The 20,692-nt window shown below is 41.6% G+C and overlaps 1 protein-coding gene across 3 annotated transcripts in view; it reads right to left on the bottom strand.

Moving 5' to 3' along the window:
• The window catches only part of pik3r4 (phosphoinositide-3-kinase, regulatory subunit 4), an 80,434-nt gene that overhangs the window by 44,178 nt on the left and 15,564 nt on the right, over nt 1-20,692 (bottom strand). For all 3 annotated transcript variants that reach the window (XM_078242247.1, XM_078242256.1, XM_078242264.1), the window contains exons 6-9: nt 15,008-15,181; nt 10,238-10,383; nt 8,508-8,711; nt 1,613-1,814 (exon numbers count right to left, since the gene is read on the bottom strand). In XM_078242247.1, coding sequence (XP_078098373.1) covers nt 1,613-1,814; nt 8,508-8,711; nt 10,238-10,383; nt 15,008-15,181 — 726 coding nt within the window. The remainder of the gene's footprint in view (nt 1-1,612; nt 1,815-8,507; nt 8,712-10,237; nt 10,384-15,007; nt 15,182-20,692) is intronic.

The raw sequence follows: 20,692 nt of genomic DNA, 5'->3' as shown, positions 1-20,692 counted from the left end.
CTTGCAACTCGGCCAACGTTGTCTACCTGATACGCTGCAGAAAGGGATGTCCCGAGGCATGGTACTTTGGGGAAACCATGCAGATGCTGCAACAACGGATGAATGAACACCGCTCAACAATCATCAGGCAAGACTGTTCTCTTCCTGTTGGTGAGCACTTCAGCGGTCACGGGCATTTGGCATCTGATATTCGGGTAAGCGTTCTCCAAGGCGGCCTTCACGACACACGACGGCGCACTGTCGCTGAGCAGAAACTGATAGCCAAGTTCCGCACACATGAGAACGGCCTCAACCGGGATATTGGGTTCATGTCACACTATTTGTAATCCCCACAGCCTGCCTGGACCTGCAGAGTCTCACTGGCTGTCCTGTCTGGAGACATTACACATCTCTTTAGGCTGTCTTGATGCTCTCTCCACTCACATTGCTTGTATCTTAAAGACTTGATTAGCTGTAAGTATTCGCATTCCAACCATTATTCATGTAAATTGAGTTTGTGTCTTTATATGCCCTGTTTGTGAACAGAATTCCCACTCCCCTGAAGAAGGGGCTTGGGGCTCCGGAAGCTTGTGTGGCTTTTGCTACCAAATAAACCTGTTGGACTTTAACCAGGTGTTGTTAAACTTCTTACTGTGTTTACCCCAGTCCAACGCCGGCATCTCCACATCATGGAACAATTATGACAGGAACAAAACATGTTGGCATATGTTGTTTTGTCAGAAATGCATCCTGTCTGGGGAACTGTTCACCACAAGCATGTTCAAGTTGCTCATCATCCTGAATGGAAATGGATCGCCGTTCCTTTGCTGTCACTGTCAGAATCCTGGAACTCCCTCCAATGGGTATATCTACTTGGACAACAGCAGTTCAAGAGGGCAGCTCAATACCACCTTCTCAAGGGCAATTAGGGACAGGCAATAAATGCTGGCTTAACCAGCAACACCTAGGTCCCGAGAGTGGATTTTAAAATGCCATAACTGATGATAAAGTTTTGAATTAGAATCTTTATAGAATCAGACTATAAAGAACACACTTTGTAGATCAAGATGTAGAGAAGAGGAGGCTTGACTGGAAAAGAACAACAATTATAATGCTCTACTCAGAGAAAGCAAACAGACATATTGCTCATTTCTCTGTACATCTACTATTTAAAGATATTGCATGAAATCTGGTTTCGGTTACATACAATAATTGCAGAAATGTTTTAAGTCATAATGCAGTGTCAAAAATCAAACTAGTTACAGATGACAAAATCTCTCAGTTACGTATATGCTTGAAAAGCTTGTGGAACAGTTGGGCAACTCAGACAGCAACGTCTTGATTGTGTGTTTAATTATCTGTGCATGTGCTGACACTGGATGTTGCTGTCTTTTGTCTAATAATGGTAAGCATTGATACATTACTGTTATTTTTACAGCAAAATCCAACTACTTATCAGTATGATTTCCAGTACTGCAATGCTTCTACAGATCATACTTCTTTCTTGAACTCAGAATCAAAAACCTGCACTGCTTTCAATTCTTTAGCACAAGACTACAATACAATATTCATTCCATAATTTCATAATCCTATTATTCCCAATTATTAATAAACACAAGAGAGAGAGGTCTACCTCGTTTATCATCATTTTCTTGTTTTGTCTTAACAAGGTCAATGTGTCTTCCAGGAATTCCTAGAGCAACCAGGTCAATCACACCACTCTGACTGCTGTCATTCATGTGGCTTTGGTCCACCACATTTGCTTTGGCCTTGTTTGACTTCAGCATGAAATCCTTCAGAGCTAATAACTTGTCTTCATCTGCTTCAGTCATCCCCTACATTAAGACAATGAGTCACATGATAAATCATTTAATAGAAACAGCTGGGGATTGCAAGATAGCCTTCAGGTAAAGCAGGGTTGGGGAATAATTAGACTAGTTAAAACGGATGCAATTCAATCTCAATTTAATACCATACATTCTGTCCTTATTTTAAGTAATATCATGGTTTTATATTACTTGTTAATTTACAAAGATTACAACAATCTGGGGAGCAAAATTGGTTGTGTTGTCCTGAAACACAGCTAAGGAGCTCATGTGCTACAATGCTACGATTGGAGGAAGGACAAAATAACAGTGTGACACAATTATGTAAATTGTTTCCATTTAATAATCTGGACACAAGGACTTGTAATGGGAAAGGTTGACAGAAAAATATTTGCAGTTGAAAAATTTCTATTACAGAAAAAAGTTCTTAATGTGTCAGATTGCGACAAAATTAAACTAAACTGCATGCAATGTTAAAAATGTACCAACCTATTTTTAATACTGGTGACACTGGAGGGTTCTATGGGCCAGTAACAGTACTAAATCCATGTAGTTGAGAAAGAAAGTTTCATATAGTGGTAACATAGGAAATGCTTTGGAAATGAAAATGCCTCAACCACCCTACCCTTGTAAAACATGCAATTAGCTTCCTCACTGTAATTCTTGAATTAATAACATTGTACCCTATCTTATGTGAATTTATCCAGTTCATAGTTTTTTGTTCCATACAATTAATTAACTGGTCAACTGTCTGATGAGAAGCTGTTCAGAATTTTAGATTGATAAATTACAGTAAATTCTGTCAAATATCTCACTCCTGTGCTCTTCTCCATGAATGACCACTTCGAAGAAGTTTGGCTCTTCCCTCTGATGGCATTTCCATTTGTCTCTTCTGTCTTGTTCACCTTCGTTGCTTTCTATTTCTTTCCTCACATATTGATCGGGTACCAACCAAAATTTGCTTTCACAGCCGCATGATCTTACTTGGTAACTGCTCCAACTAATTCTACACGGATCCCAACTGAAATTTCAATCTCCATGTTTGGGATTCATCAACCATTAGAAATGTCTCCTAGAGAGTCAGCATTCCTCAAATTGCTGTTTTCACTGACTCCCGAGATCCAGACTCAATGTAATTCGATAGCATATACACACTATCTCAAAGTTGTCAGGTCCACAGTGTCATTTCATCCTTCACTTTATATGGTTCTTTTTCAAAAACTTTAATTTTTCCTTTGTGTGCAGGGTGTTAAGCTTCAAAAACTCAAGGGTACCAATGACCCAATGGGTCATGTCTCATAAATTTGATTGAGTTTTTTGAACAGGTAACCAAGAAGGTAGATGAGGACAGTGCAGTTGATGTTGTCTACATGGACTTTAGCAAGGTCTTTGACAAGGTACTGCATGGTAGGTTGTTACACAAGGTTAAATCTCACGGAATCCAGGGCGAGGTAGCTAAATGGATACAAAATTGGCTTGATGACAGAAGCCAGAAGGTGGTTGTAGATGGTAGTTTTTTCAAACTGGAGACCTGTGACCAGCGGTGTGCCTCAGGGATCAGTGCTGGGTCCACTGTTATTTATCATTTATATTAATGATTTGGATGAAAATATAGGAGGCATGGTTAGTAACTTTGCAGATGACACCAAGATTGGTGGCATAGTGGACAGTGAAGGTTATCTCGGATTGCAACGGGATCTTGGTCAATTGGGCCAGTGGGCTGACGAATGGCAGATGGAGTTTAATTTAGATAAATGTGAGTTGATGCATTTTGGTAGATTGAGTAAGTCCTGCCCTGGTTCAGTTAATGGCAGGGCGTTGGGAAGAGTTACAGAACAAAGAGATCTAGGGGTACAGGTTCATTGAAAGTGAAATCACAGGTGGACAGAGGTGAAAAGGGCATTCAGCATGCTTGGTTTCATTGGCCAGAGCATTGAATACAGGAGTTGGGACGTATAGTTGAAGTTGTACAAGACATTGGTAAGGCCACACTTGGAAAACTGTGTACAGTTCTGCTCACCCTATTATAGAAAGGATATTCTTAAACTAGAAAGCGTGCAGAAGAGATTTACTAGGGTGCTACCAGGATTTGATGGGATAGACTGGGAATTTTTTCTTGGAGCATAGAAGGTTGAGGGGTGATCTTAGGAGGTCTATAAAATAATGGAGGGCATAGATCAGCTAGATAGTCAATATCTTTTCCCAAAGGTAGGAGAGTCTAAAACTGGAGGGCATAGGTTTAAGGTGAGAGGGGAGAGATATAAAAGGGTCCAGAGGGGCAATTGTTTCACACACAGGGTGGTGAGTGTCTGGAACAAGCTGCCAGAGGTAGTAGTAGAGGTGGGTACAATTTTGTCTTTTAAAAAGTGTTTAGACAGTTACATGGGTAAGATGGGTATAGAGGGATATGGGCCAAATGCAGGCAATTGGGACTAGCTTAGGGGTTTAAAACAAAAGAGCGGCATGGACAAGTTGGGCTGAAGGGGCTGTTTCTATGCTTTAAACCTCTATGACTCTGTGGATCCTCGTTTCCCATCACTTCCTTCTGACTTCATCCCTTCCTCAAATCTCATCCTGTGCAATGCACAACCTTCCCCCTTTCAACTTAGCAAAGGCTTCAGCTCCATCCCCTTATGCCTGTACCTCAAATGACATTGAGCTTGGCTCAATGATGATTCCTTTGCCATCACCTCCAGACCCGCTTCTGCCTCGCCAAAGAAGACCCCTTTACTTGTCTCTAGCAATTTTCCTGTGTCTGGACTCCTCATCCATGGCTTTGTATCTTTTCTAGATCTTTTCAGTGAGAACTGCCAATGTGACATCTGCCTTCTCAATTTCTCTACTTCCTCCACTCTCTCTAACTTGTTTCCCTCTGAATCTGCAGCACTCCGTTCTCTTCAGATTCCACTGTCACATTGTCATCTGCTGATAAAGGTGGGTGCCGTTTCTGCCCGACAAACTGACCTCTATCTAGTAGAGGCTAAATACCAAATCTCCCAGCATTTCCTCCTGCCTGCCCCAGACTATTACACCACCTGATAACAAGCTATCCTTTCCTGGGTGATCAATCACTGGCCTCAATACTGCTGGAAATCTTCCCTCCCTGGCCTCCAATTGCTTAGTTCACAAATCACCATGACCACCTCCTTCCCAAAATCCAGAAACAGCAACCGAAACTCTCTGACCTTGTACGCCCTACCACCGCTCCCAGCGAGAAAGGAGAATTTGGCACTCAGCCAAAATTCAATTCACAGTAGCGGGACCAGAGAAATCCAGCCACATGCTAAGACAGAGAATTCTGGCCAGCCTATCCATGCCCCACTGAACTCTTCCTCCTTCATCAAATGTACTTTTTCTCCCCTTGGCCAGTCTTTCCTATGTCTGTTCCAATGTCCTCCAGTACTTCCAACAGTTTCCAGTTTGTTGGCCCTAACTGCTTCCTCTTTACCAGGGACATCCAAATCGAAGTTGGCATGGAAACGCTCCTTCCTTGAACGGAGGCAAAACTAGTCCACTTCTTACACCATCCTCTTCTGCCTGGATGAACTTGTTCTCGTAACATCTCCTTTAACTCCACTCACATGCTCCAAATAAAATCTGTTGCTGTAGGTACTGTCATGCTTCACCTGGTTTTTTGTGGGACGTGTCCTACTCTTTTCTGATATACTGAAAACTATATTGGTGCTGTTTCCTGCAATTCGCCTCAAACTGGAAAACGTAATCAACTTTGCTCCCAATTTCTAAATTTCTCTCACCATACAGGGTCCATTTCTGACTTTTCCTTTGCTTAGCTTCTCCACAGTTCTGGTGATAGCCTATCAACTAATATTAACTATAAGCTCACCAACTCCCACAGCTATCTTGCTTACACTTCCTCAAACACTGCTCCTTGAAAGGACTCTCTTCTAATCGCCCAGTTTCTCTATTGCATCGGTTTAATCAATAAATCCTTTCATCCTTCTGATATTCTCAAGTCGAGGGTGACATCACCCCCACCATGGTTAACAAGGCTCTTGTGCGCATCCATCCCATTCAGTGCATTCTACTCCCTTTTGACTTTCCAGAATCAGAATAGGTTTCCCCATGTCCTGACCTTCCAACTCAGCTTGCTCCATAATAAAAAAGGATCATTTACTGCCATTCACACCATTTCGAGCCAAATGCCACCACCAAACACATCATGTTCGCCCTTTTCGTTTCAGCATTCCAAAGAGGACCGTTCCCTCTACAATACCCTGGTTCAGTCCTCAATTATCGCAACATCCCCCTCCTCCTTCTGTAATACATTTCCGTGCAAGCACAGGAGATGCAATCCTCCTCTCTGATTTCCTTCTCATCATCCGTGGGCCAAAGTAAAACAACTTTCTTACCTCTGTCAATTTGAGTATCGCTGAAAAAGATACTTTGAAGTTTTTCCTCTAAACAACAGAAACAAGAATACCAAATTTCAAAGGGAACAAGTTATACTGCATGAGAAAAGCATGCTGATTGATGGTTATTTTGAATTTAAAATGTTTTAATTTAATCAAAAGCTAGATGGATAATCATTCCTTGATGCAATGCTTCAACCAGAGTTGAACTGCCAAATATTCAGCAGCCTTTTCTCGAAGTATAAATTTTTGTTCTCTTTAAATATGGTATTCTTGCATCTGTCCTCAAAAATGTCAGATAAAAAACATCAATATCATGTCAGCTTTTTTCAGCAATACTCAAGTTTTGTACTACCAGGCAAATATATTTATTTCAATTTAACACACTATTTTCACTGCTCATAGAATCACAGAACTGTTACAGCACAGGAGGCAGCCGTTCAGCCCATCATATCTGCTGCATGGGACCCAGGTTCGATTCCGGCCTTGGGTGACCGTGTGGTGTTTGTTTTTTCTCTGTGCGTCTGCGTAGATTTCCTCCAGATGCTCTGGTTTCCTCCCAGAGTCCAAAGACGTGTAGGTTAGGTGGGTTAGCCATGGTAAACGTGCGGGGTTACAGGGATACAGTGGGCCTGGGTAAGATGCTCTTTTGGTGCTGACTCAATGAGCCAAATGGCCTCCTTCTACATAGTACAGACTCTATGGTTCCATAGTGCCATTCTCCTGCCTTTTCCCCGTGTAAGATAGTATAAAATTCATAAAGAGCACTATTTCTAGTAATAGAACATGGAACATAACAGCACAGTACAGGCCCTTTGGCCCTCGATGTTGCGCCGACCAGTGGTACCAATCTAAAGCCCCTCGAATCTACACTATTCCAATATCATCCATATGTTTATCCAATAACCACTTGAACGCTCTCAACGTTGACGAGTCCACCACTGCTGCAGGCAGGGCATTCCACGCCCTTACTACTCTCCGAGTAAAGAACCTACCTCTAACATCTGTCCTATATCTCTCACCCCTCAATTTAAAGCTATCATAGAAATCATAGAAACCCTACAGTGCAGAAGGAGGCCATTCGGCCCATCGAGTCTGCACCGACCACAATCCCACCCAGGCCCTACCCCCACATATTTACCCGCTAATCCCTCTAACCTATGCATCTCAGGACTAAGGGGCAATTTTTAACCTGGCCAATCAACCTAACCCACACATCTTTGGACTGTGGGAGGAAACCGGAGCACCCGGAAGAAACCCACGCAGACACGAGGAGAATGTGCAAACTCCACACAGACAGTGACCCAAGCCGGGAATCGAACCCGGGACCCTGGAGCTGTGAAGCAGCAGTGCTAACCACTGTGCTACCGTGCCGCCCAGCTATGTCCCCTCGTGCTAGCCAACACCATCCGAGGAAAAAGGCTCGTACTATCCACCCTATCTAATCCTCTGATCATCTTGTATGCCTCTATTAAGTCACCTCTTAACCTTCTTCTCTCTAACGAAAACAACCTCAAGCCCCTCAGCCTTTCCTCATACGATTTTCCCATCATACCAGGCAACATCCTGGTGAATCTCCTCTGCACCCTTTCCAACACTTCCACATCTTTCCTATAATACGGCGACCAGAACTGTACGCAATACTCCAAATGCGGCCGCACCAGAGTTTTGTACAGTTGCAGCATGACCTCATGGCTCCGAAACTCAATCCCTCTACCAATAAAAGCTAACACACCGTACGCCTTCTTAACAACCCTATCAACCTGGGTGCCAACTTTCAGGGATCTATGCACATGGACACCCAGATCCCTCTGTTCATCCACAGTACCAAGTATCTTACCATTAGCCCAGTACTCTGTATTCCTGTTACTCCTTCCAAAGTGAATCACCTCACACTTTTCCACATTAAACTTAATGGAAAGGATATGTAGATTTAAATGACTCTCATGCTTGCTGTAATAGATAGTTGTATTTTGAGCAACTGACCCGATCTTCATTAGTTTTTACATGTATGCACAAATCCATTACCTAGCATAGGTCGCCATGCATAAGGCACCATAATTTGTTGCAGATGGAAAACATTTTTTTCGAAACACAAAGAAAATCCAAAATAGGGAAATCAAAGTTCATGAGCACTTCCAACTAGTCTGCCAAATTTCCTCAGGAAACAATTAGGCTCAGGCTGACTTGAGGTTATGTTATTTAACTATTAGACCGAGATGTCTCAAGAACAAACAATTGCAACTTTTGTCCTCGGTACTTCATCCAAATGAACAATGCAATTGGAGATTCTCTATATATTATTTTTAAAAACACATTTATTAAGTATTACCTGAGAAAGAAGTTTCTTTAACAGCTGCGCAACAATTGGGTCCTCTGGGAGCGGACATTCCAGCAAGAGTCCATTGCGTATCTTCTGGCGCAAGTTCAAGTGCCTGTACAAGTTCATTATGTCCTTTGATCGCAACACATAATCAAATATAGAACGGTTGACGGGCTCTTTGAGAACACTCAACAGCACAATTTCCTTATCGATCTGTAAAAATTCCAAAAACAAGCTGCTTGAAATCCAAATACAACTGAACTAAAAACATTTCTATATAGTGAATCAGACTTTGCCTAGCAACATTTCTAAAAAAAAAATTGATCTTCAGCAAATTAACTAGAGCATCAGAACAATTCAAGATGATACTGTGCTAAGATAGGAATTTGAATCAGCGTTTCCTTCCCTTATTTATGTCACTAAATGGTCTAAGTAGTGGTGTTAATTGATGTTCTATTCTTCGGCTCAGCCAATGTTTGTTTTCAAATCGCCCATAAGACGCACTTAAGAACAAAACAGTTCATATTAATAATCGATTCCTTTTCAGAGGAAATTACAGATCCAGTCATGAATTTTAAAGCCTCAATCTGTATTCCTTTTAGTGCACTGTTACATTTGTTACCAAAAAAAAGCTTAAAGTCTGAACAATATTCATTAACAAGTGAAGAGGACACTCAGTCGATAACTCAACAATATTACAACAATGCAGCTTTTCCTCGAGGTTTTTCCCTGGTTGATGCTCTACAAGTACAAAGCTGAAATGAACTTCCAGCTCATGGAGGAGGTTTCAGGTTAATCCACATCCAACAAGTTCTGAAAACTCAAGTTTCATTTTGACAGCTGAGATAAATTCCATCAATAACATTCTAAAACAAAACTCATAATATTCTTTTTTTTAAAAAGTCAATGTGACCCATTTTTCTTTTTTAAAAAATCCAGATCTTCGCCAAAAACTAATCAGTTCTGCTTTGGGTCATACCCCATCTGTGTAGCAAGTTCTGCTGAAATCTGTCCTTCAGTCTTGAGATATATTATTTATAGACAACAAATTAACAAAAGAAGAAGAGTTTACTACGGCCCACCTTCAAAGACAGAGGTAACAAACAAAATAATTCAACTGGCTTTCCACTTAACATTTCAACAATCGTTCAGGTGAAACAATATAAATGTATAGGATGCATACAAATATGGTAAAGTAAAAAATATAGAAATTGTTTTAGAAACTTTGTAGTGTGGTCTACTGTAATTGGAGTTTCAAAAACACCTAGTCTACAAACAAAACTATGACAAGAAACCTAATCTATTCCATGAAGCAATTCAGCATTTGTGAATGAACCAGTGTGACTTCAAAGTCTTTCAATTTAATATCATGGCACTTTAATTCAATCATGATCAAGAAAACAGACAGGCAACTTACTCCCAGGCATTTACAACTATAATTGTGGCTAGTCAGTAGAAATTCAAGGCAGACAAAACAATTTCCAGCTGTTGAAAACCCAGGCCTGGACTGTTCTCAGTACTTGATATTTTGCAATAAGCCCCAACATCATTGTGAGCTCAATCTAATGATGCTGTAACATTAATCTCATTTGGCTAACATAGTTAACTAATTAAAATTTCCAAATTATATTGTATGAAATTAAATACAGAGAAGAATTTTAAAAATGCTGGAGTTTGTTACAAAACAACCAACTGCAATAAAGTAAATTATAGAGCAAACCAAATTATTTTTATTGTACCTGTATTATTGGTTGTGAGATGAATGGACTTAGATATGGCATCAGTTTACAGTAGACATCAGCAATATTCAGATGTTGTGCTACCACTGTTATGAATCCTACAGCTCCATAACGTATCCAGAGATTTGGATGGCACAAAAAAGGTGCTAATGTAAACAAAAAGAGCATGTTAAAAACAAACATTGAGATAATATAAAAACTACAGAGAAACACAGCCAAATAGTATCTTCTGCACTTCAAGCAATTTAAACAAAATTAATTCTAATATAGATTGATAAACGTCAGATGTGTACAGCAGAAAATTTACTTAAGAGCTGTAGAAGTCCACTTTCAGATCCTTCAAAGAAAAGCATAACCATACCCTGGAAACTAACTCTCCAATAGGGATGGGCAATAAATGCTGGCCTAGCCAGTGACACCCACATGCCATGAATGAATTTTTAAAAATATACTTCAACAGTAATCAAAGCGCACTGTGCACAGAAAGCAGAAGCAAATTGCTTACTGTGACAGAGAATGTTGAAGTCAGGCTACCCAAAGGGACTAATTTTTCTTGTAATGCCTGAAAAAAATACTGTCCTGTGATCTGCACCTCCTTAGTACAGGTTTAGTATTACTAAGGTTTGGTGAAGTGTTGCCTTTTCTTGTTTTTATTTGTCCTAGTAATCGACTAAAGCCTATTGTATTGAATCACCATCATCTACTTTTTCCTTACAGTAAACCTTTTTCAGTTTATAGGCATGTCAGAAACAGAACTAGGCTTACTGAAAATAAGTGAAGCTACAACACACCTGCATGCTAAATCACAGAAGCAGCATGTTACAGAGCTAAGCGATCCCAAGGCCAAAGCACAAGGTCCTCTGCTCTTTGTGATTTTTATTAATGACTTAGAGGAGGGGGCTGAAGGGTGGATCAGTAAATTTGCTGATGACACCAAGATTGGTGGAGTAGTGGATGAGGTGGAGGGCTGTTGTAGGTTGCAAAGAGACATAGATAGGATGCAAAGCTGGGCTGCAAAATGGCAAATGGAGTTTAACCCTGATAAATGTGAGGTGATTCATTTTGGTAGGACTAATTTAAATGTGGATTACAGGGTCAAAGGTAGGGTTCTGAAGACTGTGGAGGAACAGAGAGATCTTGGGGTCCATATCCACAGATCTCTAAAGGTTGCCACTCAAGTGGATAGAGCTGTGAAGAAGGCCTATAGTGTGTTAGCTTTTATTAACAGGGGGTTGGAGTTTAAGAGCCGTGGGGTTATGCTGCAACTGTACAGGACCTTGGTGAGACCACATTTGGAATATTGTGTGCAGTTCTGGTCACCTCACTATAAGAAGGATGTGGAGGCACTGGAAAGAGTGCAGAGGAGATTTACCAGGATGCTGCCTGGTTTGGAGGGTAGGTCTTATGAGGAAAGGTTGAGGGAGCTTGGGCTGTTCTCTCTGGAGCGGAGGAGGCTGAGGGGAGACTTAATAGAGGTTTATAAAATGATGAAGGAGATAGATAGAGTGAACGTTCAAAGACTATTTCCTCGGGTGGATGGAGCTATTACAAGGGGGCATAACTATAGGGTTCGTGGTGGGAGATATAGGAAGGATATCAGAGGTAGGTTCTTTACGCAGAGAGTGGTTGGGGTGTGGAATGGACTGCCTGCAGTGATAGTGGAGTCAGACACTTTAGGAACATTTATGTGGTTATTGGATAGGCACATGGAGCACACCAGGATGATAGGGAGTGGGATAGCTTGATCTTGGTTTCAGATAAAGCTCGGCACAACATCGTGGGCCGAAGGGCCTGTTCTGTGCTGTACTGTTCTATGTTCTATGTTCTATGTCAAAGTTGGGCAATCCTGCCACATCCAGTTATGAAAATTTTTGGACAATTAAATAATGGGAGGAGCATTCCATTCTCAATGATGGCAAAGCTCAACAAGTGCATTATAAAAGAAAAGGCAGAAGCATCTGCAACCATCTTCAGTCAGAAATGCTAAGGCTCCTATCATCATAGGATATAATCTTTAACCAATTTGAGTCATTCTGCATGATATCAAATACTATGGGCACTTACAACATTCCAGCTGTAATACTAAAGACCTGTGCTCCACAACTAGTAGCAATTCCAGCCAAGCTGATCAAATGAGGGATTATTATGTGGCTAGTGACTCACCTCCCAACTCCCAAAGCCTTTCCACTATCTACATGGCAAATGTCAGGAATGTGATGGAATACTTTACTTTGTTCAACGAATACAGCTCCAAAAACTCTCAGGAAACTCCACACTGTTCAACAGAGTCCCCTTAATTGGCTCCATTCACCACCTTCAACATACACTCCCTTCATCACCACTGCACAATGGCTACAGTTTCTACCATTTATAAGATGCATCACAACAACTCTGAGGCTCTGCACCTGACCTTTGCCACATAAAAGAACAAAGAATGCACATGGGAACACCATTACCTGAAAGTTTCTCTTCAAATATCATCATCCCGACAAAGAAACTTATCAACATTCCTTCATCGTTGTTCGGTCAAAATCCTGGCACTCACTGCTAAACGGCACTATGGGAGCACCTTCACCATATAGACTGCAATCGTTCAGTAAAGCAACTCACCAACACCTTCTCAAGGACCAATTAGGATAGGCAATAAATGTTGGCCTTGCCAGCAAAATTGACATCCAGTGAAGGAATTTTTAAAAACTTACATCATCTTATATTTTTCTGCTATTTGTAAACTAGAAAAACACAGGAGGGCTCAGTGAATTCCCACAAAGCAAATATAATAGCAAGGTTTTCTGTTCAACCTTTGGATGATGCTACGTTACCAGATATTTCACATTACACAACTCTGGTGCGGCCGCACTTGGAGTACTGTGTGCAGTTCTGGTCCCCACATTACAGGAAGGATGTGGAGGCTTTGGAGAGGGTGCAGAGGAGGTTTACCAGGATGTTGCCTGGTATGGAGGGGAGATCCTATGAGGAGAGGCTGAGGGATTTGGGATTGTTTTCGCTGGAAAGGCGGCGGCTAAGAGGGGATCTTATTGAAACATATAAGATGATTAGAGGTTTAGATAGGGTGGATAGTGATAGCCTTTTTCCTCTGATGGAGAAATCCAGCACGAGGGGGCATGGCTTTAAATTGAGGGGGGGTAGTTATAGAACCGATGTCAGGGGTAGGTTCTTTACCCAGAGGGTGGTGAGGGATTGGAATGCCCTGCCAGCATCAGTAGTAAATGCGCCTAGTTTGGGGGCGTTTAAGAGATCCGTAGATAGGTTCATGGACGAAAAGAAATTGGTTTAGGTTGGAGGGTCACAGTTTTTTTTTTAACTGGTCGGTGCAACATCGTGGGCCGAAGGGCCTGTTCTGCGCTGTAATGTTCTATGTTCTATGTTCTATATAAAGCCATGCTTTGGTTCATAGGAAGCAAAATTACCCTAATGGAAATTATCTTTAGGACAGTGCACAAGAAATATCATGAGCAAGTTTCAAAATGTGACAGCAGTGGCCAAAAAGTTCAGACAACAAAATCACCCAATTGTAATTCATAGAATCATAGAATCCTACAGTGCAGAAAGAGGCCATCGAGTCTGCACCAACCACAATCCCACCCAGGCCCTACCCCCATATCCCTACATATTTACCCACTAATCCCTCTAAGCTATGCATCCCAGGACACTAAGGGGCAATTTATCATGGCCAATCAACCTAGCCCGCACATCTTTGGATTGTGGGAGGAAACCGGAGCACCCGGAGGAAACCCACGCAGACACGGGGAGAATGTGCAAACTCCATACAGACAGTGACCCAAGCCGGGATTCGAACCCAGGTCCCTGGAGCTGTGAAGCAGCAATGCTAACCACTGTGCTATCGTGCCGCCTTTTTAAAATTTGAAATAAAAAGGAGCCAAAGCATATCTACCCGCTTGGGATGAAGCAGTTGGGTTTTTTTGATGTGATGAATTGTACAGCTCTAATGGTAATTTTCTGATACTAGTCCTGAAATGATCAGATTTAGAAAACTCTATTTAACAACTTACCACGGTGGTATTTGAACTTGAGGTTTATAGTTTATTTAGTGTCACAAGTAGGCTTACATTAACACTGCAATGAAGTTACTGTGAAAATCCCCTCGTCGCCACACTCCAGCACCTGTTCGGGTACACTGAGGAAGAATTTAGTATGGCCAACACACCTAACCAGCACATCTTTCAACTGTGGGAGGAAACCCACACAGACACGGGGAGAATGTGCAGTGTTTGCACAGTGACCTCTAGCACTGAGGCAGCAGTGCTAACCACTGAGCCTTCATGCCGCCCATAACCTATGGGTTGTTAGTCCAGTACTATAACACTAGGTTACTATGATACCTAATGTCTCTCAGATCTTTCAAGATTGCCCAAGAGATTCAAGAAGGTAATTTCCCAAGTTCCTCCTGAAGTTAGCTACAATTTCCCACTCCAATAATAATAAATTTGGAATAAGGGTCGGTAGCACAATTGCATTGATGTCAGATGGTCTTTTCATGTTCTTTCTATGTATGCTCAAATGAACCATTTGCCTCTTTAGAAATTGTGTGTTTCTTTATGCCCAATCAGAAAGCGTGCATGTTCACAGTTGTGCAGTATGTTTGAACAGCCTTATGTCTGGACTCAATGTGTAATCACTTGGGGAAGGTTGTACTGGGTAATCACTGGTCATTTAAATTGCGTGTTTCAGTGCAAAAAACCTTTATTTTTAAAAAAACGAAAACATTTTTGCAACAATAAATCTCACCAATGTCACTGGCAAACTCATAGATGTGAGGTTTTTGCAGAAGTCCCAACTGACACATGCAGGTCAGGGCATTGAGGGCTTTGTATATCACAAACTCCTCGGCATCACTGAGTCCTTGCTGAAGAAGAGGTTTAAGGATTGATGAGCTCTGCCATCCAACATAAGCTGCCACGCCTGAAAACATAATACAGGCTATAAATTAAGAGCATCTTCAATCTTCTGAACAAAATCTTGGAAAGATTGAACTCAATGAGGTGCAATTTTCCTAATAAAGGGGCCTCAAAGGGTTGCTTGGATCTATTTATTGTTAGTTTTCTTCTTCAATCCGAAGCATCCAAAAGTCAAAATCAGACAATTCTGCAATTTACATCTTTAAAACTATGTAACTAAGAGACTGCTACAGAACAGCAGGCACAGGCATTTTATAAGCAGAATATTCTTCTGCCACACATTGTTCCCTATGGAAGGCAGTCAGAACTGATCCCGACTTGCCTAAGAACAATGTATGAATTTAAATTCCAAACCAAGCTTGACTTGCCTCAGTGTCCCACTTACTGGAAGGCTGGAAGCATTTTCTCTTTTGGTTTCAGATTCCAGCATCTGCAGTAATTTGCTTTTAAACTGGAAGGCTAATGTCCTTTAGCACCAAAGATTTAAAGTAGCATATACTATGTGCTTGAGGGTGCAGTAGAGAATCCCTGTGGATACATATCATACTACAAAAATACACAAACAATATTTAAGTTGTAAGAAGTACACTTGAAATGGGAGAAAAATTAAACCTTTAACAGTTTTGCTTAGAGAAAGAAACGGTTTAATTCCAGACATTGTAAAACAGATTAATTTTACCAAAATTAAAAGAATAATGCATTCAGTTTGTCATTTGTTGGTATTTTCACTGCTTCTCATCAAGTCAGTAGTGTACAAAGGACTGTAGACTAGTTTTAGCACATGATGCTGGCTGTTGAAATGCTATTGCAGTAAAATAATATCACTCAATGATCACTTGATGGCACCAAAATAAAATCAACAATCTCTAAACTTAAAAGTTTGAGACATCTTTTGATCAGCATCTTACACTATTAGGTAAAGAGGTACCAAAAACAAAAACAAATTTTCTTACCTACACTGACTTGTGAAGTAAATAATTTCTACTATAATCTGTCATAAATATTAAATTATTTTGCATTTCCAACAGGCAGTAATTTTATTTTGATTTGCTGTCAATATAGATTTAAGTTTAAATGGACCGCATTTCAACTTCTGTTTGCACTTTTAAAACTGTATGAAAATAATCTCTATTTTAAAAAGAACAGATCAGTTGGTAGCTCATGCTAGATTAGTCCAGCTCTGAAAATTAACGAGGATAATTCTCCCATCTCGCGCCGTGGCCAGCAGAAGCACACGGGAGGGCGATTCGTGGGGTTCCCGCGAGCATTCGTGCCCTGCTACTGTCTCCCAGTGCCAACTGGCGTGACCTGCTCTGTGCCGGAAATAGATGGGGAGATGGGGCTAGCATTTAAATTATAATTTAAATATCATTTAAATGCTATTAGCATGCCTGGGACTGAATTCTCCAAGTCTGCTAGCCTCTCCCAACCTGCCAGAGTGGTTCACTCCAGCAAGGTTTAGAGTACCTCCCCAGTTTCAGGGAGCTAGCGGCCTGACCCCACTGGAGTGAGGGGGGGGGGGGGGGGGCATTTGGGGCCCCCCAATGAGTCCAGCGGTGGCGGGGTGGTGCCCTCTGGGCACACTGGCAATGCCTGAGGGACAAAGTGCCCATGCCCAGAGGCACCTTGGCACTGCCCAGCAGGCATTGGACAATGCTAAGGGGGCAGGGCCTATTGCGGGGCCATCAGTAGAGGTCCCACTGCCACTCTGCCATTGGGATTGATGGGGCAGAAGGAAGGCCCGTGACCGGGACAGGCTAGGGGGGTGGGGTGGTCTGCCTGCAGAAGTGTCTGCGCTGCAGGGGGTGGGGGGAGGGGGGGGGGTATTGAGGGGGAATAGGCACTGGCTGGAGATCGGGGCGGTCTGAAACGGGATGAGGGCCCAGGACTGGCCAGTGATCGAGCTGGTCAGGCTGACAGTTCGGATTTCAGGCTCCTAGGTGGAAATAGGCCCACTAAAATCTAATGATATTCACACTGGTGGCCTGTGCATTGCACAGGGCGTGGGAGATTCTAGTCTGAACTCCCACTGAAAAAAACCCAGCGTGAATTACTCCTGTTTTCCCACAAATTCATCACTTAGAATTTTTTTGGGAGGGTTAGGTTGACAGAGGGGAACCGGTGGATGTGGTGTTTTTAGATTTCCAGAAGGCATTCGATAAGGTGCCTCACAAAAGGTTGCTGCAGAAGATTGGGGTACACGGAGTTAGGGGTAAGGTGTTGGCGTGGATTGGGGATTGGCTATCTAACAGGAAGCAGAGAGTTGGGATAAATGGGTGCTTTTCTGGTTGGCAGTTGGTGACCAGTGGCGTGCCGCAGGGATCGGTGCTGGGGCCTCAATTGTTTACCATTTACATAGATGATCTGGAGGAGGGGACTGAATCTAGGGTATTCAAGTTTGCTGATGACACGAAGGTGAGTGGGAAAGCGAATTGCGTGGAGGACGCGGAAAGTCTGCAGAGAGATTTGGATAGGCTGAGCGAGTGGGCGAGGATCTGGCAGATGGAATATAATGTTAGCAAATGTGAGGTTATCCACTTTGGAAGAAATAATAGTAAATTGGAATATTATTTAAAATGGAGAAAAATTACATCGTGCGACTGTGCAGAGGGACCTGGGGGTCCTTGTGCACGAATCGCAAAAACTCAGTCTGCAGGTGCAGCAGGTGATCAAGAAGGCGAATGGAATGTTGGCCTTTATCGCGAGGGGGATAGAATATAAAAGCAGGGAGGTCTTGCTGCAACTGTACAAGGCACTGGTGAGGCTGCAACTGGAGTACTGTGTGCAGTTTTTGTCCCCTTATTTGCGAAAGGATATATTGGCCTTGGAGGGAGTGCAGAGAAGGTTCACCAGGTTGATACCGGAGATGAGGGGTGTAGCTTATGAGGAGAAATTAAACAGATTGGGTCTGTACTCGTTGGAGTTTAGAAGGATGAGGGATGATCTTATAGAGACATATAAGATAATGAAGGGGCTGGATAGGGTAGAGGTGGAGAGATTCTTTCCACTTAGAAGGGAAACCAGAACTAGAGGGCACAGCCTCAAAATAAGGGGGGGCCGGTTCAGAACAGAGTTGAGGGGGAACTTCTTCTCTCAGAGGGTAGTGAATCTCTGGAATTCTCTGCCCATTGAAGTGGTGGAGGCTTCCTCGTTGAATATGTTTAAATCACGGGTAGATAGTTTTCTGATCGATAAGGGAATTAGGGGATATGGGGAGCAGGCGGGTAAGTGGAACTGATTCGCTTCAGATCAGCCATGATCTTGTTGAATGGCGGGGCAGGCTCGAAGGGCCAGATGGCCTACTCCTGCTCCTATTTCCTATGTTCTTATGTTCTTATTCCGCCCAACATGTTCAAATTGTTGAAATATAGGTCTTATTCACCACCTTGTGGTCAACTTCGGCAAAGCATCTTAGTTGCTTGAGAATTAACATACAAAGAGCAGCAAATACCCTAAAACAGTAATTGTTTTTCTGAAATAAATTACATGTAGCAGTCTAAATTTTAGCATTCTAAATTTTCTTTGTGAACCATCTGTAAATAGAACCCCTTCATTTCTGAAAGACAGTGCTAGCTACCCAAATTGAAATAATGTCATTGCAAGGCATCAGATACAAAAAATGCTCAAATCAGATCAGCTTGCTGTTTTAAAATGTGGAAATTCTACTCAATAATGATTCAAAACAGACTATAGGCACAAAAAGGTATATTTTTGTGGTGGTACAGGTTTACTGGTATCAATAAATTGCTGTATAGCATAATGAAGTCTTTAGATTGTGTTTTTTTCCCAAAAATGGTTGAACTAAATTGGAAATGTCAACATGCATCATTTAAGAATTTTGAAAAGATATGCAGCAAACAGAACAGGATCGATTTAGATATATGCATGATATTCACGCTGGTGGCTCTGAATTGTACAGAGTGTGGGAGATTCTAGTCTGAACTCCCACTGAAAAAAACCAGCATGAATTACTCCAGACACGTGTAAAATTCAGGAAAATGTACAATGGTAGTGAGCTTAAAGAAAAGGAAAGTACAGGTATGTTGACACCTGTACACATTGTACAGCTGTCAACATACCAACTGAACCAACAGTTTTCGGAAGAATGTGATTGAAGAGGTTGGAAAAACCTCATACTAGCTGTCATAAACTAAATACAGCAACGGCAGGTGGTTCTTTTCTACACATAGTAGATGCATTGGTCATCTTTCAAAATTCTATAGTTCCTGCAGCAAGGTGGCAAATGTAACCTCACTATTTAAGTAGGAGGGAGAGAGAAAACAGGAAACTGGATAACCTGAAATTAATCATAGGGAAAATGCTAGAAACTATATTAAAGAATATTATAAAAGAACACTTAGAAAATAATAGTAGGTTGGACAGAGTCAACAGAGTTATGAAAGGGTAATCATGTTTAACAAACCTGTTGGGAGTTTTTCCTGAGGACAACCAGCAGAATAGATAAAGGGAACCAATGGATGTGGTATATTTAGATTTTCATAAAGGTTTCGATAAGGTCCCACACAAGCAGTTAGTAACCACAATTAAAGCATATGGGATTGGGGATAATATACTGGCAAGGAGTTAACAGACAGAAAACAGTAGGGATAAATGGGTCATTTTCAAGTTGGCAGACTGTGACTAGTGGGATCAGTGCCAAGTCCCCAGCTATTTTCAATCTATATCAATGATTCAGATGTGAGGATTAACTGTAATAATTTCTAAATTTGCAAACACAAAACTAGTTGGAAGTATGACTTATGAGGAGGATACAAAGATGTTTCAAGGGTAGTTAGAGAGGATAAGCATGTGGCAGATGAAATACAATGTGGCGAAATGTGAGGATATCCAATTTGATAGGAAAAACAGAACTACAGAATATTCCTAAAAAGAAGAGGGGCTGGGAAGTGTTGGACGTCAAAGGGACTTGGATGCCCTTGTTCACTGAAAGCTAACGTGCAAGTATAGCAAGCAAGAAAGAATGGAGTGGTATGTTGGCCTTTATTACAAGAGGATTTGAGTATTGGAGTAAAGATGTTATGATCTTGCACATCTCTATTGAATCTCCCTTAATCTCCTTCGTTCCAAAGGGAACAATCCCAGCTTCTTGAACCTAATCTTGTAATGGAAATCTCTCATCCTTGAAATCGTTCTGGTAAACCACTTCTGCACCCTCACCACGGATCCTCAGTGACCGGCATTGCCACAATATTCCTGTGGTCTAATTGGAGCTTTATAAAAGTTCAACCTAATTTCCTCCCTTTTTGTACTCAATACCTCTATTTAAGACCAGCAAGGTCAAAAGCGATTTCTAAACTGCTCCCTCGAAGATCTATGCACATAAGAAAGTTTTCTTATAATTCACATCGACAACATTAAGTGAATTCCCTTCAGCAATCTTCCATTACTTCATCAAGAAATTCAATTAGATTAACCAAGTATTATCTTTTCTTTTACAAATCTGTGCTGGCTCTCTAATTAACTCAAACCTATCCGACTGCCTGCTGATATTTTC

Source organism: Mustelus asterias, chromosome 2, assembly GCF_964213995.1.
Source record: "Mustelus asterias chromosome 2, sMusAst1.hap1.1, whole genome shotgun sequence".
Classification (NCBI taxonomy): domain Eukaryota; kingdom Metazoa; phylum Chordata; class Chondrichthyes; order Carcharhiniformes; family Triakidae; genus Mustelus; species Mustelus asterias.
The sequence above is the reverse complement of the archived record's forward strand: the minus strand, read 5'-3'. Positions and strand labels throughout refer to the sequence as shown.